General features: G+C 48.0%; 1 protein-coding gene across 2 annotated transcripts in view; it reads right to left on the bottom strand.

Moving 5' to 3' along the window:
* The window catches only part of KDM5A (lysine demethylase 5A), a 461,230-nt gene that overhangs the window by 172,842 nt on the left and 260,985 nt on the right, over positions 1-27,403 (bottom strand). For both annotated transcript variants that reach the window (XM_030214276.1, XM_030214277.1), the window contains 2 exons: positions 14,953-15,134; positions 11,599-11,723 (listed from right to left, as the gene is read on the bottom strand). In XM_030214276.1, the coding sequence (XP_030070136.1) occupies positions 11,599-11,723; positions 14,953-15,134 (307 nt within the window). The remainder of the gene's footprint in view (positions 1-11,598; positions 11,724-14,952; positions 15,135-27,403) is intronic.

Genomic DNA, 27,403 nt, shown 5'->3' with positions numbered 1-27,403 from the left:
GACCCTGGGCTCATCCATAACCTCCATAGGGAATGGAATGTCCTTAGACATTTCCCGGACAAAAGATGAGAAAGAAAGACTCTCAGGTGGAGACATTCTACTTTCAATTGGCGGAGTAGGATCAGAGAGAACCCCACATGACTCTTCCTCCGAAAAGTACCTGGGATCTTCCTCTTCTTCCCTCAAGCGCTCCTCATCGGTATCGGACAAAAGCTCTCTAAAAGCAGCCCAAACCCGAGCCTGTCCCGACATCGACGACCTCGTAGGGGGTGTCGAGAAGTCGACCCCTGCCAGGACTCCAGCGAAGCTTCCTCCACCGACGTCGAGGGGGAATCGACCCGGGCAGCGGCCGGCGCTGGTACCGCAAGCGGCACCGAGGACGGAGACCTCACCACAGGCAAGGGCCCAGATGCCGCTTCTGCAGTCGGTACAGAAGGCGCAAGCACCCCCGACACCGAAGCAGACTGGCGCAGTAATTCCTCCAGAAGCTCTGGAAGAAAGGCCCTGATGCGCTCGTCGAGAGCTTCCATCGGAAAAGGCTGGGGTGCTGGTGCAGAAGTCGGTGCCAGAATCCGAGGGGGCTCGAGAGCCAGTACCAGGCTGCCAGATGATCGACACATCGGCACTTCTTGTATGGAGGGTGAGCGGTCCTCCCGGCACCGACACTTCTTGGGTGCTGACTCTCTCGGCTCCCCGGAGCTCCCGTACCGTGCATGGAAGGAGATCGATGACGGTGCTTCTTAGCCTTTGCTTGACGCCCATCGTCGAGACTCCTCGGTACCGAAGAGGAGGACGTGGAATCCTCACACCTCCTTGGGGCTGGGTCCGACGAAGGTCGGTCCCCTGGGGTCGAGATGGGTGGAGACCCACTCGATGCCTCGCTGCTCCCAGCGCGATGCAGTCTTTCGGCAGCCAATACCTGAGCTCTCAGTGTCACTGCTTCCCTCGACGTTGCAGAGCTCAGTACCGAAGTCAATGCCGACGTCGAAGGACCGGACCGGTCAGAAAATAGTTTCTCACACTTAGCCTCTCGAGCCACTTGGGTCTGTTTCTTCATCAGAAGACACAACTTACAGGCAGCTGGTGGGGTCCAAGGTACTGAAGACACCATGCGTGAGGGTCAGTACTCGAGATGGTCCGGTTGCAGCGAGTACAACGCTTGAAGTCACTGGGAGCCCTCGATGACATGGACAGAAAAACAGCGGCTGCGAAATTAAAAGGCTCGATGGTGCCAAATAAAAAGGCACAAAAAAGGGAAAAATACCCGGCCGAGCAGCCTAAAAACGGCCGTGACAAAAAAATAAGGAAACTTGAACAGATGAGTAAAACTAAGAAAATAAAAGAAAAATAAACTAGTTTAACTTTAAAAAAAAAAAAAAATATATATATATATATATATGTAAAATATATATAGCGAATGCTACATACCTGTAGAAGGTATTCTCCGAGGACAGCAGGCTGATTGTTCTCACTGATGGGTGACGTCCCCGGCAGCCCCTCCAATCGGAATCTTCCTAGCAAAGTCCTTTGCTAGCTCTCGCGCGCCCGCGCGCACCGCGCATGCGCGGCCGTCTTCCCGCCCGAAACCGGCTCGAGCCGGCCAGTCCAGAATGTAGCAAGACAATACACTTCAAGGGAAGACTCAACTCCAAAGGGGAGGCAGGCGGGTTTGTGAGAACAATCAGCCTGCTGTCCTCGGAGAATACCTTCTACAGGTATGTAGCATTCGCTTTCTCCGAGGACAAGCAGGCTGCTTGTTCTCACTGATGGGGTATCCCTAGCCCCCAGGCTCACTCAAAACAACAACCAAGGTCAATAGGACCTCGCAACGGCGAGGACATAACTGAGATTGACCTAAAAAAATTTACCAACTAACTGAGAGTGCAGCCTGGAACAGAACAAACAGGGCCCTCAGGGGGTGGAGTTGGATCCTAAAGCCCAAACAGGTTCTGAAGAACTGACTGCCCGAACCGACTGTCGCGTCGGGTATCCTGCTGCAGGCAGTAATGAGATGTGAATGTGTGGACAGATGACCACGTCGCAGCTTTGCAAATTTCTTCAATGGAGGCTGACTTCAAGTGGGCTACCGACGCAGCCATGGCTCTAACATTGTGAGCCGTGACATGACCCTCAAGAGCCGGTTGATATTGTATATCTGGATTTTCAGAAGGCGTTTGACTAAGTGCCGCACGAAAGACTCCTGAAGAAATTGCAGAGTCATGGAATCGGAGGTAGGGTATTATTATGGATTAAGAACTGGTTGAAAGATAGGAAGCAGAGAGTAGGATTGCGTGGCCAGTATTCTCAGTGGAGGAGGGTAGTTAGTGGGGTCCCGCAGGGGTCTGTGCTGGGTCCGTTGCTTTTTAATGTATTTATAAATGACCTAGAGATGGGAATAACTAGTGAGGTAATTAAATTCGCCGATGACACAAAATTATTCAGGGTCGTCAAGTCGCAGGAGGAATGTGAACGATTACAGGAGGACCTTGCGAGACTGGGAGATTGGGCGTGCAAGTGGCAGATGAGGTTCAATGTTGACAAGTGCAAAGTGATGCATGTGGGTAAGAGGAACCCGAATTATAGCTACGTCTTGCAAGGTTCCGCGTTAGGAGTTACGGATCAAGAAAGGGATCTGGGTGTCGTCGTCGATGACACGCTGAAACCTTCTGCTCAGTGTGCTGCTGCGGCTAGGAAAGCGAATAGAATGTTGGGTGTTATTAGGAAGGGTATGGAGTCCAGGTGTGCGGATGTTATAATGCCGTTGTATCGCTCCATGGTGCGACCGCACCTGGAGTATTGTGTTCAGTACTGGTCTCCGTATCTCAAAAAAGATATAGTAGAATTGGAAAAGGTACAGCGAAGGGCGACGAAAATGATAGTGGGGATGGGACGACTTTCCTATGAAGAGAGGCTGAGAAGGCTAGGGCTTTTTAGCTTGGAGAAGAGACGGCTGAGGGGAGATATGATAGAAGTGTATAAAATAATGAGTGGAATGGATCGGGTGGATGTGAAGCGACTGTTCACGCTATCCAAAAATACTAGGACTAGAGGGCATGAGTTGAAGCTACAGTGTGGTAAATTTAAAACGAATCGGAGAAAATTTTTCTTCACCCAACGTGTAATTAGACTCTGGAATTCGTTGCCGGAGAACGTGGTACGGGCGGTTAGCTTGACGGAGTTTAAAAAGGGGTTAGATAGATTCCTAAAGGACAAGTCCATAGACCGCTATTAAATGGACTTGGAAAAATTCCGCATTTTTAGGTATAACTTGTCTGGAATGTTTTTACGTTTGGGGAGCGTGCCAGGTGCCCTTGACCTGGATTGGCCACTGTCGGTGACAGGATGCTGGGCTAGATGGACCTTTGGTCTTTCCCAGTATGGCACTACTTATGTACTTATGTACTTATGGGCGTAAGTGAAGGAAATGCAATCTGCTAGCCAATTGGATATGGTGCGTTTCCCTACAGCCACTCCCCTCCTATTGGGGTCAAAAGAAACAAACAATTGGGCGGACTGTCTGTGGGGCTGTGTCCGCTCCAGATAGAAGGCCAATGCTCTCTTGCAGTCCAATGTGTGCAGCTGACGTTCAGCAGGGCAGGAATGAGGACGGGGAAAGAATGTTGGCAAGACAATTGACTGGTTCAGATGGAACTCCGACACGACCTTTGGCAAGAACTTAGGGTGAGTGCGGAGGACTACTCTGTTATGATGAAATTTGGTGTAAGGAGCCTGGGCTACCAGGGCCTGAAGCTCACTGACCCTACGAGCTGAAGTAACTGCCACCAAGAAAATGACCTTCCAGGTCAAGTACTTCAGATGGCAGGAATTCAGTGGCTCAAAAGGAGGTTTCATCAGCTGGGTGAGAACGACATTGAGATCCCATGACACTGTAGGAGGCTTGACAGGGGGCTTTGACAAAAGCAAACCTCTCATGAAGCGAACAACTAAAGGCTGTCCCGAGATCGGCTTACCTTCCACATGGTAATGGTAAGCACTGATTGCGCTAAGGTGAACTCTTACAGAGTTGGTCTTGAGACCAGACTCAGACAAGTGCAGAAGGTATTCAAGCAGGGTCTGTGTAGGACAAGAGCGAGGAGCTAGGGCCTTGCTGTCACACCAGACGGCGAACCTCCTCCACAGAAAGAAGTAACTCCTCTTGGTGGAATCTTTCCTGGAAGCAAGCAAGACGCGGGAGACACCCTCTGACAGACCCAAAGAGGCAAAGTCTACGCTCTCAACATCCAGGCCGTGAGAGCCAGGGACCGGAGGCTGGGATGCAGAAGAGCCCCTTCGTTCTGCGTGATGAGGGTCGGAAAACACTCCAATCTCCACGGTTCTTCGGAGGATAACTCCAGAAGAAGAGGGAACCAGATCTGACGCGGCCAAAAAGGAGCAATCAGAATCATGGTGCCTCGGTCTTGTTTGAGTTTCAACAAAGTCTTCCCCACCAGAGGAATGGGAGGATAAGCATACAGCAGGCCTTCCCCCCAATCCAGGAGGAAGGCATCCGATGCCAGTCTGCCGTTGGCCTGAAGCCTGGAACAGAACTGAGGGACTTTGTGGTTCACTCGAGATGCGAAGAGATCCACCAAGGGGGTGCCCCACGCTTGGAAGATCTGGCGCACCACTCGGGAGTTGAGCGACCACTCGTGAGGTTGCATAATCCTGCTCAACCTGTCGGCCAGACTGTTGTTTACGCCTGCCAGATATGTGGCTTGGAGCACCATGCCTTGATGGCGAGCCCAGAGCCACATGCTGACGGCTTCCTGACACAGGGGGCGAGATCCGGTGCCCCCCTGCTTGTTGACATAGTACATGGCAACCTGGTTGTCTGTCTGAATTTGGATAATTTGGTGGGACAGCCGATCTCTGAAAGCCTTCAGAGCGTTCCAGATCGCTCGCAACTCCAGGAGATTGATCTGTAGACTGCGTTCCTGGAGGGACCAGCTTCCTTGGGTGTGAAGCCCATCGACATGAGCTCCCCATCCCAGGAGAGACGCATCCGTTGTCAGCACTTTTTGTGGCTGAGGAATTTGGAAGGGACGTCCCAGAGTCAAATTGGAGCAAATCGTCCACCAATACAGGGATTCGAGAAAACTCGTGGACAGGTGGATCATGTCTTCTAGACCCCCAGCAGCCTGGAACCACTGGGAGGCTAGGGTCCATTGAGCAGATCTCATGTGAAGACGGGCCATGGGAGTCACATGGACTGTGGAGGCCATGTGGCCCAGCAATCTCAACATCTGCCGAGCTGTGATCTGCTGGGACGCTCGCACCCGCGAGACGAGGGACAACAAGTTGTTGGCCCTCGCCTCTGGGAGATAGGCGCGAGCCGTCCGAGAATCCAGCAGAGCTCCTATGAATTCGAGCTTCTGCACTGGGAGAAGATGGGACTTTGGATAATTTATCACAAACCCCAGTAGCTCCAGGAGGCGAATAGTCATCTGCATGGACTGCAGGGCTCCTGCCTCGGATGTGTTCTTCACCAGCCAATCGTCGAGATATGGGAACACATGCACCCCCAGCCTGCGAAGTGCCGCTGCTACCACAGCTAGGCACTTTGTGAACACCCTGGGCGCAGAGGCGAGCCCAAAGGGTAGCACACAGTACTGGAAGTGGCGTGTGCCCAACTGAAATCGCAGAAACTGTCTGTGAGCTGGCAGTATCGGGATGTGTGTGTAGGCATCCTTCAAGTCCAGAGAGCATAGCCAATCGTTTTGCTGGTGCCCAGGGAAAGCATCCTGAACTTTTCTTTTACGAGATATTTGTTCAGGGCCCTTAGGTCTAGGATGGGACGCATCCCCCCTGTTTTCTTTTCCACAAGGAAGTACCTGGAATAGAATCCCAGCCCTTCTTGCCCGGATGGCACGGGCTCGACCGCATTGGCGCTGAGAAGGGCGGAGAGTTCCTCTGCAAGTACCTGCTTGTGCTGGAAGCTGTAAGACTGAGCTCCCGGTGGACAATTTGGAGGTTTGGAGGCCAAATTGAGGGTGTATCCTTGCCGGACTATTTGCAGAACCCACTGATCGGAGGTTATGAGAGGCCACCTTTGGTGAAAAGCTTTCAACCTCCCTCCGACTGGCAGGTCGCCCGACACTGACACTTGGATGTCGGCTATGCTCTGCTGGAGCCAGTCAAAAGCTCGCCCCTTGCTTTTGCTGGGGAGCCGCGGGGCCTTGCTGAGGCGCACGCTGCTGACGAGAGCGAGCGCGCTGGGGCTTAGCCTGGGCCGCAGGCTGTCGGGAAGGAGGATTGTACCTACGCTTACCAGAAGTATAGGGAACAGTCTTCCTTCCCCCGAAAAATCGTCTACCTGTAGAGGTAGAAGCTGAAGGCTGCCGGCGGGAGAACTTGTCGAATGCGGTGTCCCGCTGGTGGAGAGACTCTACCACCTGCTCGACTTTTTCTCCAAAAATGTTGTCCGCACGGCAAGGCGAGTCCGCAATCCGCTGCTGGATTCTATTCTCCAGGTCGGCGGCACGCAGCCATGAGAGCCTGCGCATCACCACACCTTGAGCAGCGGCCCTGGACGCAACATCAAAAGTGTCATAAACTCCTCTGGCCAGGAATTTTCTGCACGCCTTCAGCTGCCTGACCACCTCCTGAAAAGGCTTGGCTTGCTCAGGGGGAAGAGCATACACCAAGCCCGCCAACTGTCACACATTATTCCGCATGTGTATGCTCGTGTAGAGCTGGTAAGACTGAATTTTGGCCACGAGCATAGAGGAATGGTAGGCCTTCCTCCCAAAGGAGTCTAAGGTTCTAGAGTCTTTGCCCGGGGGCGCCGAAGCATGCTCCCTAGAACTCTTAGCCTTCTTTAGGGCCAGATCCACAACTCCAGAGTCGTGAGGCAACTGAGTGCGCATCAGCTCTGGGTCCCCATGGATCCGGTACTGGGACTCGATCTTCTTGGGGATGTGGGGATTAGTTAAAGGCTTGGTCCAGTTCGCCAGCAATGTCTTTTTGAGGACATGGTGCAGGGGAACAGTGGACGCTTCCTTAGGTGGAGAAGGATAGTCCAGGAGCTCAAACATTTCAGCCCTGGGCTCGTCCTCCACAACCACCGGGAAGGGGATGGCCGTAGACATCTCCCGGACAAAGGAAGCAAAAGACAGACTCTCGGGAGGAGAAAGCTGTCTTTCAGGAGAGGGAGTGGGATCAGAAGGTAGACCCTCAGACTCCTCGTCAGAGAAATATCTGGGGTCTTCTTCTTCCTCCCACGAGGCCTCACCCTCGGTGTCAGACACAAGTTCACGGACATGCGTCTGCAACCGTGCCCGGCTCGACTCCGTGGAGCCACGTCCACGATGGGGGCGTCGAGAGGTAGACTCCCTCGCCCGCATCGGCGAAGCTCCCTCCGCCGACGTAGTCGGGGAGCCCTCCTGGGAGGTGGCCGCAGTCGGCACCGCACGCGGTACCGACGTCGGGGACCTCACCCCGGGCGATGGGCCAGCCGGCGCCACGCTCGACGGTACCGGAGGGGTAGGGCGCAACAGCTCTCCCAGAATCTCTGGGAGAACGGCCCGGAGGCTCTCGTTCAGAGCGGCTGCAGAGAAAGGCATGGAGGTCGATGCAGGCGTCGACGTCAAAACCTGTTCCGGGCGTGGAGGCTGTTCCGGGCTGTCCAGAGTGGAGCGCATCGACACCTCCTGAACAGAGGGTGAGCGGTCCTCTCGGTGCCGATGCCTGCTGGGTGCCGACTCCCTCGGCGACCCAGAGCTCTCGGTGCCGACGCGGGGAGGGGACCGGTGTCGATGCTTCTTCGACTTCTTCCGAAGCATGTCACCGGAGCTCCCCGGCACCGACGAGGAGGACGTAGAATCCAGCCGTCGCTTCCTCGGGGCCGAGGCCGAAGGAGGTCGGTCTCGGGGGGGCTGTACCGCAGGAGCCCTCAGGGTAGGAGGAGACCCACCCGAGGGCTCACCGCCACCAGCAGGGGAATGGACAGCCCTCACCTGCACACCACTCGATGCACCACCGTCCGACGACATCAGGAGACGAGGTCCCGGTACCACCGACGTCGATGCAGCTATCCGATGTCTCGGCGCCGATGCAGAGGGCCGATGCCTCGATGCACTCGATGCACTGGCAGCCAAGGAAGAAGGTCTGGACGCTGATGACGTCGATGCACACGATGACCCCGGTGCCGATGCCGATGAAGAGCCCGAGAACAAAACGTTCCACTGGGCCAAATATCGCTACTTGAGTCCGCCTTTGTAAGAGGGAACACAGACTACAGTTCTGGGGACGGTGCTCGGCCCCCAGACACTGAAGACACGAAGAGTGCCTATCAGTGAGCGAGATTACCCGGGCGCACTGGGTGCACTTCTTGAAGCCGCTGGAAGGCTTCGATGTCATGGGCGGAAAAATCACGCCGGCGAAGTCAAAATCCGAAATGACGAATTTAGAGCACCAAAACTTTAAGGGAGAAAAATCTCGACCGAGGCCGAAAGAGGCCTACCCCGACAACGAAAGAAAACTTACCGGGGCAAAAACTGGAAATACGGGAAGGGGGAAACGAAACCCAAGGGGGTTTCCGGAGCACTTTCCGAACGAAAAGAAACTTTTCCGAAGAAAAAACACGTCGATTAGATAACGGACGCGCGAGGTCGACTCTCCGGGGCTCAACACGGCAAAAACACAGCCGTACCGAGTGCGGACGAAAGAAGACTGGCCGGCTCGAGCCGGTTTCGGGCGGGAAGACGGCTGCGCATGCGCGGTGCGCGCGGGCGCGCGAGAGCTAGCAAAGGACTTTGCTAGGAAGATTCCGATTGGAGGGGCTGCCGGGGACGTCACCCATCAGTGAGAACAAGCAGCCTGCTTGTCCTCGGAGAAATATATATATATATATATTTGAACTAAGAATTGAAAAAAGAAGTAAAACAAGACAAAAAGCGGTAAACACTAGCGCCAGTCTCCTGAGCCGGAAAATAATAGCAGCGGCAAAATCAGTTACTGCCAAGGTTTGCGGTCAAAAAGAAACTAGCAAGGGCACGCTTGCGTTGCGGGCGGGAAGCTGCCCGTGCGACGCAGCGTTCAGGAAGATTCGTTTTGCTTTAAAGTTGTTGCCAGTCTCCTGGGCCGTCGCGGACGACGATCCATCAGAGAGAATATTCAGCCTCAGAGAATTCATCTTCTTATCCTGGGGGTCGCAAAAGGCCACTCCACCATCCACTGGGATGGAGTTTTCTTAGTCGCTGCCATCACCAGTGCGTCCACTGTGGGGAGCTTCAGGGATTCCCTATCCTCCAGCAGAATAGGATAAAGTCTAGCCATGGCCTTAGAGACTTTACAAAGTGCACTTGGAAAATTCCACTCTTCCAGAATCATGTCCCACAGATCCTTATTCATACGAAAAGATCTAGCCGGACACCTGATCCCCTTCACAAGAGGATCCACCTGCTTAACCTCACCAGCCTCAAACTTAAGTATAGAAGAAAACTGATCAATAAGCTCAGACAACGCCTTCTAAAGAAAAATGTGGACCACCGACATATCCTCTCCCAGGCCATCCCCTTCCTGCCCCTGGGCCACTGAGTCCTTCATTTCCAAGTCACTGAGACCTTCCTCTGACAAGTGAAAAGAGTTCTCATCCACATCCTCAATCCACTCCAGCCGAGGCAGTTTTGTCACAGCCAGGGCAAACCCGAAACCTGAAGAATCCCCCAGAACCGAGCCACCTGCTTTCCAAGCCTGACACCTCAACCAAACAAACTCTGGAGGAAACACCATTCCCCCCAAGCTCTCTGCGGTGGCAATGCGGCCCGGAAGAAGGGCCTCAGGAATTAAATGCAGAGGACCTGAAACGCAGGGAGGATTCCCAAAACAGGGACTACTGCCACGGAGCCCATCTGGTCTAAAGATGCTGCTCTGGCAGGTTCAGCGCTCCTCCAATCCGGAGCCAACTCCGGTGTCATTGCAGACAGACTGGCTCTCCACAGCCGGCACTGTGCTCTCGGCTCTTCTACTCTGAGCTGTGCATATGAATGACAGCACGACAACTTGGCTGGAGCAATCCCAAGGAGCCTACCGAGAGAACAAGGAAAGGCCAAGAGAAAAACAGAGCCACCAAAGACCAAGACACGCTCCGCTGCCACCTACCCCTCTGGTCCCCGAACAGCCAAAAATCTGCTTCCCCAGCACTTTTTTTTTTTTTTTTAGTTTTTTTTAAAGTTGCTGCAGTCTGTTCAGAGGTTCTCAAGGCTCCCGGGCACTCAAGGCTCCCAGGCACACACAGCAGCCGAGGCACAATACTGTCCAAACGGAGGGTAGAGGTGGAGGGACCCAGTCACCCGAGTAACACCCCAAGGGGGATAAACAAAACGGAGTCCCACTGGACCCACACCCCCAGAAGCACTATGATGTTGGTACAGAGGGACAGGGATGAAAGAAAAAGGAGGAAAGCCCTATGTGAAACCAAATTTGTTAAAAGAGAAAAGATCCCAAGGAATGCCCCTGGGCCTACCAGACCAGTCAGACTGCACGTCTACCCTCTGCTGGAGACTGAGAAATACTGGCTGGTTGGGATTTGCACAACATAGGTATACTATAGTAAAAGTCAGGTGTTCTCAGTTCCCTCTGCTGGTAGGCGTGCATAACCTAAGCGTCTTGACCGGTCTGGAGGGTTGCTGAGAAAATGTGATTTTGCAACAGGGAAAAATGCATCTGCACAAAAGCCAGGTGGAAATTTCTGCAGCTAGGTTTTCCCTACTAAATATTCATGTAGTATCACTTTGGGAACGAGCACAAAATCTATCATGGAGACCACAGCACTAGCCCCAAAACATTTGCCACAGAAACGTGAGGCCAACAGCAATAAGCCTAGAAAGTCCCTTGTACAGGTGCAGAAAAAGAAAAGAAAACCTACAGCATCTGGTATTCCCACGCAGTCTCCCATCTAAGTAGAAACCAGGCCCAACCTTGCTGAGCTTCAGAGATCAGGCACACTCAGGGTGGTGTGCCCGTAGGCAATACCTATACTGCCAGTATAAAGAGCGTTCCACAAAGGAAGTGAGGGAAACTTTCAGGGTGTTTAAGCAACTGCCCTCAGAGGAAAAAAAACTGAGTTTGGAAGGCTACAGTCCAAACAATAGCCCAAACTCTGGAAGGAAAGGGACCACGGGGTGAGGCAGGGACCCAGGCCACCAGGTATGCCCCTAAAGTTGGCACAGAGCTCAAACACCCCCTAAGCTCAACTGGCCAAAAGGCCCAGGAGCAGGCCCAAGAGATAAATCCAGGAGCTGCAGAGACACAGTCTACCACCTGCTAGAGATACAGATATACTGAAGTGAAGGAGGAGCTGACCATCTGGTACCACTGCCTTCAGCTTTGTAATCTCTATATCCACCTGCTGGTAGATGGACAACCCCATCAGTTCCTGGATTCATCTGCTGCATATGCTAAGGAAGAAAAGGTACCTGTGGAGTCTGTACACCAGTTAGCTTGGCATTCACCTCTTCAACCAGCACCAGTTCTCTCCTAAGCCTGAAGAGGCATCTTGAATTAATTGACAAACCACATTTAATCCCTTATAAGTTATTTTGTATCTTTGACACCTTCTTTAAGTACAGTTCAACCTAGGAAGAACTGATCCCTAACCTTTCTTGTGGTTGAGGTTAGCAGCCAGCACTTCTGAAACTCGACTGACCCAAGTGTCGTAGGACTGTGCACGAGCCTTCACTCCATACAAAAGGGAAGGGAGCTCCTCCAAAGGGTACCGATATCTTAAAACAGAAATCACATGAATGTTTTTTTTTTAAAACTACAAAGCATAAATTGATGAACACACAATCAGTTAAGTATAAACCCAAGGAATACATTTTGACACAGTCTCTCATACATTTAAACAAGAAACATTCTAGACCAGAGGTTTTCAACCCAATACTTGAGGCACACCCAGCCAGTCGTGGTTCTCAGGATATCCCCACTGAATTCAATTGAACATAATTCACTGCTAACAAAACTCAATGTGAGGACTGAATGAACGTAAATTTACCAGAATGGTCTGTCACCATATATTTCTTTCTTTCCAAACAGTTGCTAACTCTGTCAAACAAGTTTTGTCTTGTTGTATTCTTCAACAGTTCCACTGACAACAACTCTGTTTAATGACATCTTCTGGGAGTCATTTTCTTTTTATACTTCCCATGGCCTCGCAGACTGCATATACAGTGGGGGAAATAAGTATTTGATCCCTTGCTGATTTTGTAAGTTTGCCCACTGACAAAGACATGAGCAGCCCATAATTGAAGGGTAGGTTATTGGTAACAGTGAGAGATAGCACATCACAAATTAAATCCGGAAAATCACATTGTGGAAAGTATATGAATTTATTTGCATTCTGCAGAGGGAAATAAGTATTTGATCCCCCACCAACCAGTAAGAGATCTGGCCCCTACAGACCAGGTAGATGCTCCAAATCAACTCGTTACCTGCATGACAGACAGCTGTCGGCAATGGTCACCTGTATGAAAGACACCTGTCCACAGACTCAGTGAATCAGTCAGACTCTAACCTCTACAAAATGGCCAAGAGCAAGGAGCTGTCTAAGGATGTCAGGGACAAGATCATACACCTGCACAAGGCTGGAATGGGCTACAAAACCATCAGTAAGACGCTGGGCGAGAAGGAGACAACTGTTGGTGCCATAGTAAGAAAATGGAAGAAGTACAAAATGACTGTCAATCGACAAAGATCTGGGGCTCCACGCAAAATCTCACCTCGTGGGGTATCCTTGATCATGAGGAAGGTTAGAAATCAGCCTACAACTACAAGGGGGGAACTTGTCAATGATCTCAAGGCAGCTGGGACCACTGTCACCACGAAAACCATTGGTAACACATTACGACATAACGGATTGCAATCCTGCAGTGCCCGCAAGGTCCCCCTGCTCCGGAAGGCACATGTGACGGCCCGTCTGAAGTTTGCCAGTGAACACCTGGATGATGCCGAGAGTGATTGGGAGAAGGTGCTGTGGTCAGATGAGACCAAAATTGAGCTCTTTGGCATGAACTCAACTCGCCGTGTTTGGAGGAAGAGAAATGCTGCCTATGACCCAAAGAACACCGTCCCCACTGTCAAGCATGGAGGTGGAAATGTTATGTTTTGGGGGTGTTTCTCTGCTAAGGGCACAGGACTACTTCACCGCATCAATGGGAGAATGGATGGGGCCATGTACCGTACAATTCTGAGTGACAACCTCCTTCCCTCCGCCAGGGCCTTAAAAATGGGTCGTGGCTGGGTCTTCCAGCACGACAATGACCCAAAACATACAGCCAAGGCAACAAAGGAGTGGCTCAGGAAGAAGCACATTAGGGTCATGGAGTGGCCTAGCCAGTCACCAGACCTTAATCCCATTGAAAACTTATGGAGGGAGCTGAAGCTGCGAGTTGCCAAGCGACAGCCCAGAACTCTTAATGATTTAGAGATGATCTGCAAAGAGGAGTGGACCAAAATTCCTCCTGACATGTGTGCAAACCTCATCATCAACTACAGAAGACGTCTGACCGCTGTGCTTGCCAACAAGGGTTTTGCCACCAAGTATTAGGTCTTGTTTGCCAGAGGGATCAAATACTTATTTCCCTCTGCAGAATGCAAATAAATTCATATACTTTCCACAATGTGATTTTCCGGATTTAATTTGTGATGTGCTATCTCTCACTGTTACCAATAACCTACCCTTCAATTATGGGCTGCTCATGTCTTTGTCAGTGGGCAAACTTACAAAATCAGCAAGGGATCAAATACTTATTTCCCCCACTGTAGGTTGCCAACCCCTGGCCTAGTCAAAAGGCTGACTAGCCTTGGAGACTCCAGTGAGAAACTTCCAGATTTAGAAAGCAATGTTACAAAAATATTCACTTCAATGCAATATCTCTGTTTTCTATTGTACCATTTATCTGCTTTAATGTAATACAACCTGTAATTCTCCATCCGAAAATGGTGATCGCCATTACGGTGTAATATAAGCCACATTGAGCCTGCAAACTGGTGGGAAAATGTGGGATTCAAATGCAACAAATAAATAAAATAAAAAAAATAACTTTGAAGATAAAGTACTGAGACTGCTACAATTGTAATTACATTTAGCACCATAAAGCATACAAAAACAGAGCACAGCCAAACTGGAAAAAGCTGGTGGAAAATAAGCAGTAGAGTGGTATGATTCAGAAAGTATTGTATAATTATTTATTACAGGACCCCTTGGTCAGATTGGAGTTCTGCTAAGGACTTAAACTAGAAAAATCACTACCCTGGTAATTTATATAATTGCTAGGTCTATCCAGAGCCGTAGCGAGGGGAGCTGACACCCGGGGCGGGTCGCCGCTGTGCACCCCTCCCCCCCCCAGGTGCAGCACGGCGCACCCTCCTCCCGCTGGAGCGCACCCCCCCACCCCCCCGGAGCGCATACCTGTGGCGAGGGACGGGCGGGAGGGCCGATCCGCCCCGACTGCACGTTGCTGGGGTGTGTCGGCTCCGCGCTGGTTCACTGCTCTCTCTGTCCCGGAACAGAAAGTAACCTGTTCCGGGGCAGAGAGGGCAGTGCACCAGCGCGGAGCCGACACCCCCCAGCGGCGTGCACCCGGGGCACACCGCCCCCCCCCCTTCCTACGCCACTGGGTCTATCTCTGTAATCTAGATCCAAGCTTAGACATTACTAAAAGGATACTCTGTAGAAGATGACCTTCCGTTGAAGAATTTAGATTTTTCTAAAGTGTTAGGTATAAGTTTTGAGCTTTTGTACTACTGAGAAGATTATTATGTTAGGATAACTGTGGCTTTAATTTGGATTACATTGAATGGTTTTATTAATGACTATTTTACATGATTATGTATTGTGATAGATTTGATTAAATATTCTTTGTAACTTGCATGGGTATCTTATTAGTTCCATGTGTACTACACTCCAAAAAAATAGTTAAATAAAAGTGGGAGACATGCCCATTCACCTACCTGAGGCACTTTTCCTGCATGGGACAGGAGCACAGGTCTACAGGATGGTACAGACAAACAAGCCTCTCTGGATTGCATGAGCAAGTGAGACCAGACAAAAAACAGGTGGTTCTACAGGCTGCACACTGCCGTTCATCATCTGGAACCAATTCAAAGACTTCCTCTTCTGATATCAGCACTCCCTGAAATATGGACGAAAATCACCAACAGAGGATTAGTTTAAGATGCATTGGGAAAAGCTAGTGTCAATTCCCAGTCTCTCCTTCACAACCTGCTTTTCTTTCACGTCTCCCGTAAGTAATTTATAAGAGCAATTTTCATAGCTGCAAGGCCTGCAGGTACTTTATATCTGTAGACTGCACCAATTTTTGAAGTGCACAAATACAGGATGATGTTGTGGTAAGATCAAGTTCATGTGGTACAGCCACATTAGGGAATCGGAGAACGGAAGAGTTGTGTTATGTCCATTACGTGCTTTATTTTGGTTGTGTTGTAGAGATTAGGCATTTAAGTTGGATCGGTAGGGTATGCCTTTTTAAACAGGTTGTTTTTTAATGATTTCCAGAAGTTTAGGTGGTCGTACGTCGTTTTCAAGGCTTTTGGTAATGCATTCCACAGTTGTGTGCTTATGTAGGAAAAACTTGATGTGTAAGTTGTTTGGGCGCTTCTGGTGCCTTTCTTTTTTCCATTATCGGCCGAGCGCGCCCATCTCTCCTCGGCCGATAAACACGCCCCAGTCCCGCCTTCACCATGCCTCCGACACGCCCCCGTCAACTTTGTCCGTTCCCGTGACAGACTGCAGTTGGAGGCGCCCAAAATCAGCTTTCGATTATACTGATTTGGGCGCCCATGAGAGAAAGGAGCCCATCTCCCGATTTGGGTCGAAATATGGGTGTCTTTCTCTTTCAAAAATAAGCCTGAAAATATCCTAAACATCCCAAAAACAAAATGAGCCACCCTTAAAATCCCCCAAATAGTTCTTAATACCTACCAAGTGTGTGGACACAGGCTTACTTCTTACTAACCTAGAACTGAGCAATACTCTGGTGCTGTCCAGAGATTCAAATTTTAAGATATCAATATGCAATACTAGAGCAATGCTGGTCATTAGGCTGGAAAGCAGTAAGGCTGCCACCTTAGCATTAGAATCTTTCTTGAGGGATTCTTGGGGTGGTTTCACTAGGGGAGTAGCATACAGGGGCCTATATACTAATTTAATAACTCTGCACAGCACATGCTATACCCAGTGTGTTTTTCATAGTGCAGCTCTTAACATTAATTTATATCAGCACTATATTTAACTATTAATGCTTCTGCTAAAAATATAAACTATAATTTTTAGCACTATTTTTGCATGCTTTCTGTACTCCCCCCCCCCCCCCCCCCCCCCCCACCACCACCACCACCATAGGGACGGCTTACAAATTAAAGCAGTCTGCTCTTCAGAGAGTGGACATACTTATAACCCTCCTCTGGGAAAAACACACACATAGCTTACAAGATGACAAAAAATCTGCAGCATCTCAAAGACTCTTTGGAGCCATGTCTTAAGACAAGTTCCAAAAAGTAATGCAAACAGCTCATTGACTCCTTTCTGCAGCTGGATTGACCTTAATGGCCTGGGAGGGAGTCAGAAGTTACCAGTCTCCCTCTTCATTTATGCTACTGAGTTTTTACTCATATCACTCATTATGCCATGCTTCTCACCTATTTTCCTTTATTTCCTGAATCTCTTTTCTGTATCTCATGAATATCTAGTCACAGTATGTTATTTAATTGCTACTTGCTATACATTTTTTTTTTAACAGAAATTGCTTCTATATCTAGCAATTAGTTTAATACATAGGAGCCAGCTTGTGACTGATCGTGGGGTGCTAAGCACACCCGATATTGAACAAGTTCCTTCATTTCTCCATGGAGGAGTAAAGCAAAGTTACTTACCTGTAGCAGGTGGTCTCAGAGGACAGCAGGCCAAGTGACAACTGGGTGATGTCATCTGACAGAGCACAGTGCAGATGCTGATTAACAAGATTAAGTTAGAACTTTCTAGCAGAATCCCAACACATAAGTACATAAGTAATGCCATACTGGGAAAAGACCAAGGGTGCATCGAGCCCAGCATCCTGTTCACGACAGCGGCCAATCCAGGCCAAGGGCACCTGGCAAGCTTCCCAAATGTACAAACATTCTATACATGTTATTCCTGGAATTGTGGATTTTTCCTAAGTCCACTTAGTAGCAGTTTATGGACTTGTCCTTTAGGAAACCGTCTAACCCCTTTTTAAACTCTGCTAAGCTAACCGCCTTCACCACTTTCTCCGGCAACGAATTCCAGAGTTTAATTACACGTTGGGTGAAGAAACCTTTTCTCCAATTTGTTTCAAATTTACTACACTGTAGTTTCATCGCATGCCCCCTAGTCCTAGTATTTTTGGAAAGCGTGAACAGACGCTTCACATCCACCTGTTCCACTCCACTCATTATTTTATATGTCTCTATCATGTCTCCCCTCAGCCGTCTCTTCTTCAAGCTAAAAAGCCCTAGCCTCCTTAGTCTTTCTTCATAGGGAAGTCGTCCCATCCCCGCTATCATTTTAGTCGCCCTTCGCTGCACCTTTTCCAATTCCACTATATCTTTCTTGAGATGCGGCGACCAGAATTGAACACAATACTCAAGGTGCGGTCGCACCATGGAGCGATATAACGGCATTATAACATCCTCACAGCCTTCCTGCTCGATGCATGAGCGCGGATTCCCCAGTCATTTAACAAAAGCTAAAGAATACAATTCCTTGGAAAACACCTGCTACTGGTGAGTAACTTTGCTTTGTATTCTCACAGCTGGGAATCCCTACCTACCAGGCTCACAGAAAACAATGCCAGGACAACAGGGACTCGAAACGTTAAGGCCTGAACAATTAACCTGAAACTATTTACATAATAGTTGTGAAGGTGCAGCCTGGAAGTAAAGAAAATGAGGACTGGGTGGGCGAGGAGGGTAGAGTTGGACACCCAATAAATTCTTCAGGACTGTCTGCCCAAACCAGCTATCCATCAGGCATCCTGCTCAAGGCAGTAATAAGATATGAATGTGTGGACAGATTACCACGTTGCAGCCTCACAAACCTCTATGGAGGCTGACCTCAAGTGGGCTACCGACGTAGCCATGGCTCTGACATTATGACCATCTAGAGTCAGCCCAGTCTGGGCATAAGTAAAAGATATGCAATCTGCTAGCCAATTAGAAATTGTGCATTTACTGATGGTTATCCCTATCCGGTTTGGGTCAAAAGAAACAAAAAGCTAGGTGCACTGCCTATGGGCTTTAGCCCACTCCAGATAAAAGACTAAGGCTCGCTTGAAATCTAAGGTACGCAGCACACTCTGGCCAGGATGCACATGTGATTTTGGAAAAATGTTGGTAGAACGACTAAGATGGAACTCAGACACTACCTTACAAAGGAGCTTAGGGCGCATGCACCCTATTGTGATAAAACTCAATGGAAAGTGGATCCGCTAGTAGGGCCTAAAGCTCACTGACTCTGAAGTGACTGTCACCAAAAACACAACTTTCCATGTCAAATACTTCAGATGACAGGAATCAAGTGGCTCAAAAGGAGCTTTCATCAGCTGGGTGAAAACAACGTCGAGATCCCTGACAGTTGGATGTTTGACAGAGGCTTTGTTAATAACAAACCTCGCATGAAGCGAACAGAGGCTGTACAGAGATGGGCTCACCTCCTACATGGTGATAAGCAGTAATTGCACTTAGATGAACCCTTGCAGAGTTGGTTTTTAAACCAATCTCAGAGATGTAGGAAGTTATTTAGGCAGTTTTTGTAGGACAGGTGAGGAGACCTAAAACCTTGCTCTCACACCAGACAGCAAACCTCCTCCATTTAAACAAGTAACAACTCTTAGCTGAATCTTTCCTGGAGGACAGCAAGATGTGGGATATGCCCTCCAGCACATCTAAGGATTCAAATTCTATGCTCTCAACATCCAAGCCATGAGGGCCGGGGATTGGAGGTTTGGATGTAGAAGAGATCCCTTGTTTTGTGTTATGAGAGTTGGAAAATATTCCAATCTCCACAGATCAACTCCAGAAGAAAAGGACAGCAGATCTGTCTTGGCCAGTAAGGAGCAATTAGGATCATAGTTTCCTGGTCCTGCTTGAGTTTCTGTGAAGTCTTCTCTATGAGAGGTATTGGAAAATATGCATACAGAAGTCCCTCCTCCCAATGTAGGAGAAAGGTTTCCGATGCTAGTCTGCCATGTGATCTCAGCCTGGAATAGAACTGGGGAAACTTGTTGAGATGAGCAACAAAAAGATCCACTAAAGGGGGTGCTCCATTCTTAGATCTTGTGGGCTACACCCTTGTTGAGCGAGCACTCGTGTGGCTGCAAAACCCTGTTCAGTCCGTCTGCCAGGTAATTGTCCTTTCTTGGTAGGTATGTGGCCCAGAAAACCATCCTGTGAAGAAGAGCCCACTGCCACATTCCCACTGCTTCTTGGCACAAGGAGTAGGATGCCGTACCCTCCCTACTTGTTTACATAAAACATTGCAAACTGGTTGTCCAATTGAATGAGAATGATTTGATTCTGTAGCTAATTTCTGAAAGCTTTTAGAGAATTCCAAATGGCCCTCAGGTCGAGGTCGATATCTGTTTATGGAGCAGAGCAAGTTCCACATGAGCTTCCCATCCATTGTTAGCGCCTTCTCAGGAGGTGGAATTTGGAATGGTAGTCCCCACAAATTCATCTGACTTGTCCACCAGAGAAGGGCAATAGTCAACTCTGGAAGAATTTGGATGGCATCCGCTAGATTCCTAGCCGCCTGAGACCACTGGAAAGTTAGGGTCCCACTGGAGGTGCGCCATGGACTGACATGCACTGTTAAGGCCATGTGGTCAATCAATCTCAACATTTGCCAAGCTGTGACCTGCTTGCTGCTTCAGAATTGCGAGGCGAGTATTAATAAGACCTCTGCTCTCGCTTGTGGACGAAAAGCCCGAGCCTGCAAAGTATCAAGCAGAGCTCCTATGTATGCCAATCACTGGACCAGGAGAAGATGGGCCTGGGTTAGTTTATGACAAGCCTTAGTAGCTCCAACACCCAAACAGTTAGGTGCATTTGACTGATGGCACATCACAGGAGGGGGTAATCGCCCAGATAGGAAACACATATATTCCCGAGTCTGTGCAAATACACCGGTACTACCACTAGATACTTGGTGAACACCCTGGGAGCTGACATGAGAACAAATGGCAGAAATCAGTACTGGTAGCTGTGCTTCCCTATATGGAATAAGAGATACTTCTTGTGACTGGGAAGTATCGAAATGTGGGTATAGGCATCCTTTCAGTCCACAGAACACAGCTAATCATTTTCATGAAATCATGGGAAGAAGGGTATCCACAGAAATCATCCTGAACTTTTCATGACCAGAAATTTGTTGAGGGCCCTTAGGTCTAATATGGGATGAAATCCCTTCATCTTTTTGGGCACAAGGAAATACCTAGAATCCATTCCTTTCTTCCCCTGGTGGTATGGGTTCGACCACATTGGTCTATAGAAGGGCGGAGATTTCCTCTACAAGTACCTGCCTGGGCTGAGAGCTAATGAACGATGCTCTCAATGGGCAATTTGGTGGTCTTTGACGCCAATGCAGGGCATAAGCGAGATGGACTATTTGAAGAACCCACTGGTCAGAGGTTACAAGGGGTCACTTGTAATGGTAAAAATTCAGCCTCCCTCTACCAGTAAGTCATCTGGGTGTGGCTATGCTCTCCTGGAGCTAATCGAGAGCTCATCCCTTGCTTTGACTGGGGAGCCTGCTGGGGTTTCTGTGGGCAGGACTGGCAAGGCCAGTCTATTAGATTGTAAGCTCTTTGAGCAGGGACTGTCTTTCTTCTATGTTTGTGCAGCGCTGCGTACGCCTTGTAGCGCTATAGAAATGCTAAATAGTAGTAGTAGTAACACTGGGCCTGAGGGTTCTGAGCAGAGTGGGAAGGTAGCAAAAACCTACTTCTTTCATAGTAGGATCACCACCTAGACCCACTAGAAAGTCTCCATGAGGACGAGGTTGCAGCTGGAGGATGCCAAGACACAGTTTGGATGGTATCAGCATGTTTCTTAATGAGGTCACGACCTCTTCTACCTTATCTCCAAACAGACTGTCACCTCAGCATGGACTGACCACCAACCTCTCCTGGACTGCTGGTTCCAGGTCAGACACATGAAGCCATGAGTTTGCGCATCCCCACACCCATGGCAGCGGGTCTGGATGCTATGTTAAAAGAATCGTATGCGCCTCTAGCCAGATACTTTTTGCACTGCAGCTGCTTACTGGCCAACTGGCAAAACTCTGCAGCCTGCTCCTGTGGGAGAGACTGCGCAAGACTGAGTGTACTGTGAACCATAAGCTGCAAGGCTCATGTACAGCTGGTAGGACTGGATGCGATCAACAAGCATCGCGCCCTTAATAAAACTTTCCTCCAAAACAAGTCTAGTGTCCGAGTCTTTATCTGGGGGTGCCAAGCCACGAGTCATAGAGCTCCTATCTCGTTTGAGGCTGGATTCAACCACCAGAGTGTGGTGAGGCAGTTGGGCCTTCTCGGATTTGGGAGCCGCCTTAATACGATACTGCCTATCCACTTTCTTGGGTGTAACATGCACTGAGAGGGGAGATTCCTAGTTCTTCATAAGTGCATCCTTAAAAATAGGGAGAAATGAGACCACATGATGCTAGGCTAGCAGGAAGAAGCCGCGGGGAACAGCTCCGGGGGCCCCCAATTACCTCAAGCACCTCATAGACTCCTGCAACAACCGGTTTGGATCGCTACAACTGTGGGTGAAGTATTCCTGAGAAGGAAATTGGCCACAATACATACCTGCCAGAGAGCCTATGTCTACAAAAACTCACCAAAAAGACTGAACATGGGGCCTTGCCGGAGAAGCCAAGTTGGCAGAGGGCGGCTCCTCGGACGCACCAACAGTGAGCTCGACGTGGGCAGCAGAGATCGTCGCAGAAGTCTCCACGTTGCTGGAATCCTCAGGTTGATCAAAAATTACAATGCATAGCAGACAAGCTGGAAACAATAGATGGCACCTTCGGGAGTTTGAGAACAGACCTCACAGAGTATCAGCAATGACTCACAAACATAGAAAACAAGAGCCTACAACACAAGGCCCAATATCAAGCTCTACAAAAAAACTTGGAGCAACTTGAATCTAAAGTAGAAGATTTAGAGAATCGGACCAGACGCAACAACAAGATTAGTTGGGCTCCCAGAGTCAATCAAAGAACAGAATCTGCAAAGTTTTTTGGAATCATGGCTGCCAAAAACGTTAAACTTGCAATCAGTGGTGGGGCCCCCTGCGTTCGGGGGAATAAAGACTGAGGATTGTAATCTTTAAGCTACTCAATTATGCACATAAATTGGAGATTCTACTGGGCCATAAGGTTGGTGGGCACAATAACATATGACAATGAACGTATTCTGTTTTCAAGATTTTTCAGATGCAGTGGCTGCGCAGAGGAAGTCATTTTCCGAGGCCTGTAAGATACTGTATTAAAAAAAAAATTCCCTTTTGCTTTGTTATATCCAGCACAACTTCGTATTATTTATCAAAACAAATCTCAGATTTTCATATCACCCTAGGCAGCTGTGAAATAAATAGCTAAGCTACCTTCAGAGGATGCTGGGGGTGCGGACTCGGGTGTGGTGTGAGTTCTACTATTGTGGATTACAAAGATGTTGAAATGCAATCTCACCACACAGCAGTACTGTCTGTACACCTCTTTTCGGAGGCTTGATATACAGTCTCTACAATGAAATACAAGTTTAACAAATATACAGAAATATTCAAAGTTGTTGGGTTTTTTTTTTTTGCTGTGCAATCAGATCTTCTCTTGTAGAGGTTGATGCACCCAACGTGGCTAGATAGACTGTTCTTGTTAAAGAAAGTAATGGCTCTTTCATTGTATGATATAGGAGCCTAGATATACTAAACTATATGAGTGTGCAGAGCATATCGCAATTTAGAGCCCGGGTGCGAGGCAAATCAAGCAGTAGTGAATCAGGGAGATTTTAAAATATAATCTCATTGAGTACAAATACTATCTACATGCTTCCTTCGGAAGGCTGGACATATAATCTGTACAGTGGAATATATCTTTAACTATTTCTTTTTCTTACTGTTATACAAACTGTCCTTGGTTTGCAGAGAGTTTTAACCTAGACAATATTGGCTCTTGCATTCAATGACATAGAAATTCAGATACTCTGTGCAACAAAGGGCTGGGATCCTCTGGAGTATACCACACGTACAGAATCGGATGTGATGTGAATTATACTGTCATGAATTATGGAGATTTTGAGATACAATCTCGTCACACAAAAGTACCATCTATGTCCTCTTCTGAGAAGCCAGACATATACTTTCCGTTCTGGAGTACAACTTTAACAAATATGCAGTGCTAATCAGCTTTGTTTGTCGAGATTGATGCAGCTAATGTGAATGTATAGACTGTTTTCGTTATAGAAAATAACAATCACATTACAGGATATGGGAATATAGTTATACTAATTGATCTTAGAAGGGTTCTGTACTATTCATTATAAACAGGTCACTTGAAGAGGGGGGTGGCTCTAAATGGGGCTATCGGTGATTGGATTCTATGACAGAATTGCTCATTGGGGGGTGGGGTTATGAAGGTTTGGAAGTTTTTTTTTTTGTTTTTTTGGAGGGATATAGTTGTTGTAGGCTGTTTGATGAGACGGGCAACTTTAAATGTGTATATCGACAGGGGGAAGTGGGAGGTGATTCCTTTAGATACGGAATAGGTGCCCCTTATCTATTTTTCAAAATTAAATCTACAGCTTACTTTAATTTACATAGTCCTTGGAAAGCATGGGCCCAATTAAATTTGTATCCTGGAATTTGGGGGGGAGTAACCTCACCGATTAAACGTACAAAAGTCTTGTAAGCGCTGAAACGTCATAAAACAGATGTAGCATTTGTTCTAGAGACCCATCTTACCTCTGCAGAGCATGCTAAATTCCATCAGAGGTGGGTTGGACAAGTAATTGAGGCCCCGGCTTTGCAGAGGAAAGCGGGAGTTATGATTCTTTTTCGTAGGGGTCTGGAAGTACAAATTGTCAATAAAACGGGATCATGATGGTCAATATGTCCTGGCTGAGGTGATACTAGAGGGACTCTCTTTCATTTTATGCAATGTTTAAGCTCCAAATGTATTTGATAAACAACGTTTCAGTAGATTGACTGCTCTATTAGCCCCCTTTCAGGGCGACAATATTATCCTGGGGGAAGATTTTAACCTAGTGTATGACCCTCAATTGGATAAATCTTCCACAGCTTCTCAAGGTTCGAGTTATTGTGCCCAAGGCCTGCCCTTCCTCTGCAATAGTCTAGATTTAATTGATGTACGGCGAGTGCTTCAACCTACAGTTAAAGATTACACTCACCTATCATGTGCGCACTCAACGCAGTCACATATTGATTATTTTCTCTTGTCCAGCCCACTATTTTCACAAGTCTCTCTGGCGGAGCTTGGCCCATACGAGGTGTCTGACCATGCCCTAATTTGGGTTCAATTAACCGGAGGCGGAAAGCCAAAACAAAGTGGGTTCTGGAAATTCCCCCTAGATCTTTACTGGGACACGAGGTTTCATTCTTTTATTCGGGAAAAATGGGAGGATTATGCACATAACAACCATATACATGTACACCAATAAGCTCTTTTTTGGGAAACAGCCAAAGCGGTTATGAGAGGAGAAATAATTAACTACCGAGCCCGTGTTCGGAAAATTAGAGATAAAGAGATTCTGAGATTGGAGAAGAGGGTACGACAGCAACGTGTGGGACATGGGGCTGTTCGAACAATGGCTGCTAAAGAGGCCCTTTTGACTTCTCAGAGAGAGTTGAATGAACTGCTTCATCAGAGAGCCAAAAAAATCCCAATTATATTATCGTTACCAACTTTTTCTACATGGCAATAAGGCAGAAGGTCTGTTGGCCCGATTAATCAAAGGATGAAGGGGGACTACTCGTGTAACACAGTTACGAGACTCTAGTGGTCACTGGATCCGGAAGGATCAGGATATTTCAGCTCATTTTCAGAAATACTACCAACTACTCTACCAAGAACCCACAGATGAGATGTTAGATAGTGATTTATTCTTGGATAACTTGACACTACCCACGATTACGATGGCACAAAGAGTTTCTTAACGCTCCCATTACGGAGGGGGATCTTTTATCAGCAATACAGCAAAGTAAGCTTCAGAAGACGCCAGGACCGGATGGATATGGGGTGGAATTTTATAAGCTGCTTTATGAACAGATACAAGCCCCCCCCCCCCCCCCCCATTAAACCTTTTCAATTTTATGGCGACATCAGGGACCCTTCCGGTGTCTTTTAAGGTAGCCCAGATGATTATTTTGTTAAAACCTGGGAAGAAACCCAGAAGATTCAGGATCCTATCGCTCCAGTTCTTTGTTAAATTGTGATGTAAAACTATATGCGAAACTTTTGGCAAATCGGCTGTCTCATGTGCTTCCGGACTTGATTTCTCCTCCCCAGGTCGGTTTTGTAAGGGGTCGGTCGGCTGCCAAGAACAAACGATTAATTTTAGCGTCACTGGAGGCCGTCAAGCACTCAAAGGTACATTCTTTATTGGTTAGCTTTGATGCAGAGAAGGCTGGAAATTTATTTTTGCAGTGTTGAAAAAGGTTAGGTTATAGAAGGGTTCTTTAGTGAGGCTGTGGCAGTGCTATACTCTGATCCGCGGGCATTTGTTTGGGTCAATGGAGAATGATCCTCCGTGTTCGCTATTCGTCAGGGAATGAGACAGGGATGCCCACTATCCCTGTTACTATTTGTACTTTCATTAGACCCCCCCTTATTAGAGAAATTGTCTCCCATCCAGAGATATCAGGAGTATCCGTTGGCCGCACTTTTTTTTTTTTTTTATTTCAGCATTTCCAGATGATCTATTAGTTCATCTTGTTAATCCTCACAAGTCCCCGACGGCAATACTAGCTCTTTTTCACGAATTTGGGAACTTTGCGGGATTCAAATTAAATTTTTCCAAATCCTTGGCATTGGCCTCAACAGAACAGCTGAGACAGGAATGGGGAGCAGAATTTCCACTCAAATGGGCGCACGATTCTTTCAATTATCTAGGCATCAAACTTACAATGAAAGTCTCGACTCTGTATCAGTTAAATATCTATAGTTTGTTAGAAAATATGGTTGAACGTCTGACCAACTGGAGATCTCTCCCACTAACTAGGATACACCTTTTCATATGATTGAATTTCCGAGGTTGCTCTATGTCCTTCAAATGCTACCACTGCGTATTCTTAGAAAGGAACTATCTTTGTTATACAGACACCTCCGCAATTTCATTTGGGGTGGTTGCAAATCTAGAATGCCCTTTCGTTTTTTCCTTGAGTCATGGAAAGAGAAAGGATTGGGGGTTCTTAACATATGACGTTACAATCAGGCTTGTCTACTTCGCCACATAGGAGATTGGGTCTCGGATAGGCAGGATTATACTCCGAGGGGAACAGAAATAGAATTTTTTCAGCCTTGTCACCTATACTACTTATTACAAGCCCCAAGAAAGGAGATCCCATCTAACACAGGCATGAGCTTGTTGTTACAGCCTTTGAAAGAGGTCTGGAAGGATTTGACCAAGTACTGGGGGACTCCCTCGGAAGCCTCTGATTTATTGCCCATCCAGGGTAATTTGAGCTTTCCACCGGGCTCTGACAATCAAGTGTTCCACAGGTGGGCACTGGGTATTATGCGTTTAGAACATGTCTTTGACTCGAAAGGTTCATTATTATTTCTTGGGGTTCTAGGTATTGGTATTGATTTCAGGAATATGTATGCCTACGTTCAGTTAGCACATTATATTTCTACACTTGGAGGTGAGAGTTTAGGAGCTGCACATAGTCGGCATCTCAGAGTCTTCTTTCACTTCATCCCGGAAGACCATCTTTCGGTTTCAGGACTATATAAAGCACTTACACTCTTGGCTCCTCATAAGAACAAAGAGGATATTAGAAACCACTGGGCCCTGGACTTAGGTCGCTCAGACTTGGTTCTTGACTTCGATCAGCTGTCAACTGCTATTCCCTTTGTTGTCTGTCAATGTGGGCCTACATGCTTGCCAATATCGTATTCTACACAGAGCGTATATCACGAAATCCCAAATTTTCAAGATGGGGGTGTAGAGGAGCCATTGTGTTCCAAATGTAGAAGGCAGGTGAATACTTTCTCTCTCTCTCCGGGAATGTCCGACAGTTCATAAGTTTTGGTTAGCTTTATTCCATTTTTTAGAAGGGCTTTTGGGTGAGCCAATCCCGTGAGTCCCCCTTGGGGTGCTTCTCAATAAATATAAACTTTTTGCTCTGC

This window comes from Microcaecilia unicolor, chromosome 9, assembly GCF_901765095.1.
Source record: "Microcaecilia unicolor chromosome 9, aMicUni1.1, whole genome shotgun sequence".
Classification (NCBI taxonomy): Eukaryota; Metazoa; Chordata; class Amphibia; order Gymnophiona; family Siphonopidae; genus Microcaecilia; species Microcaecilia unicolor.
The sequence above is the reverse complement of the archived record's forward strand: the minus strand, read 5'-3'. Positions and strand labels throughout refer to the sequence as shown.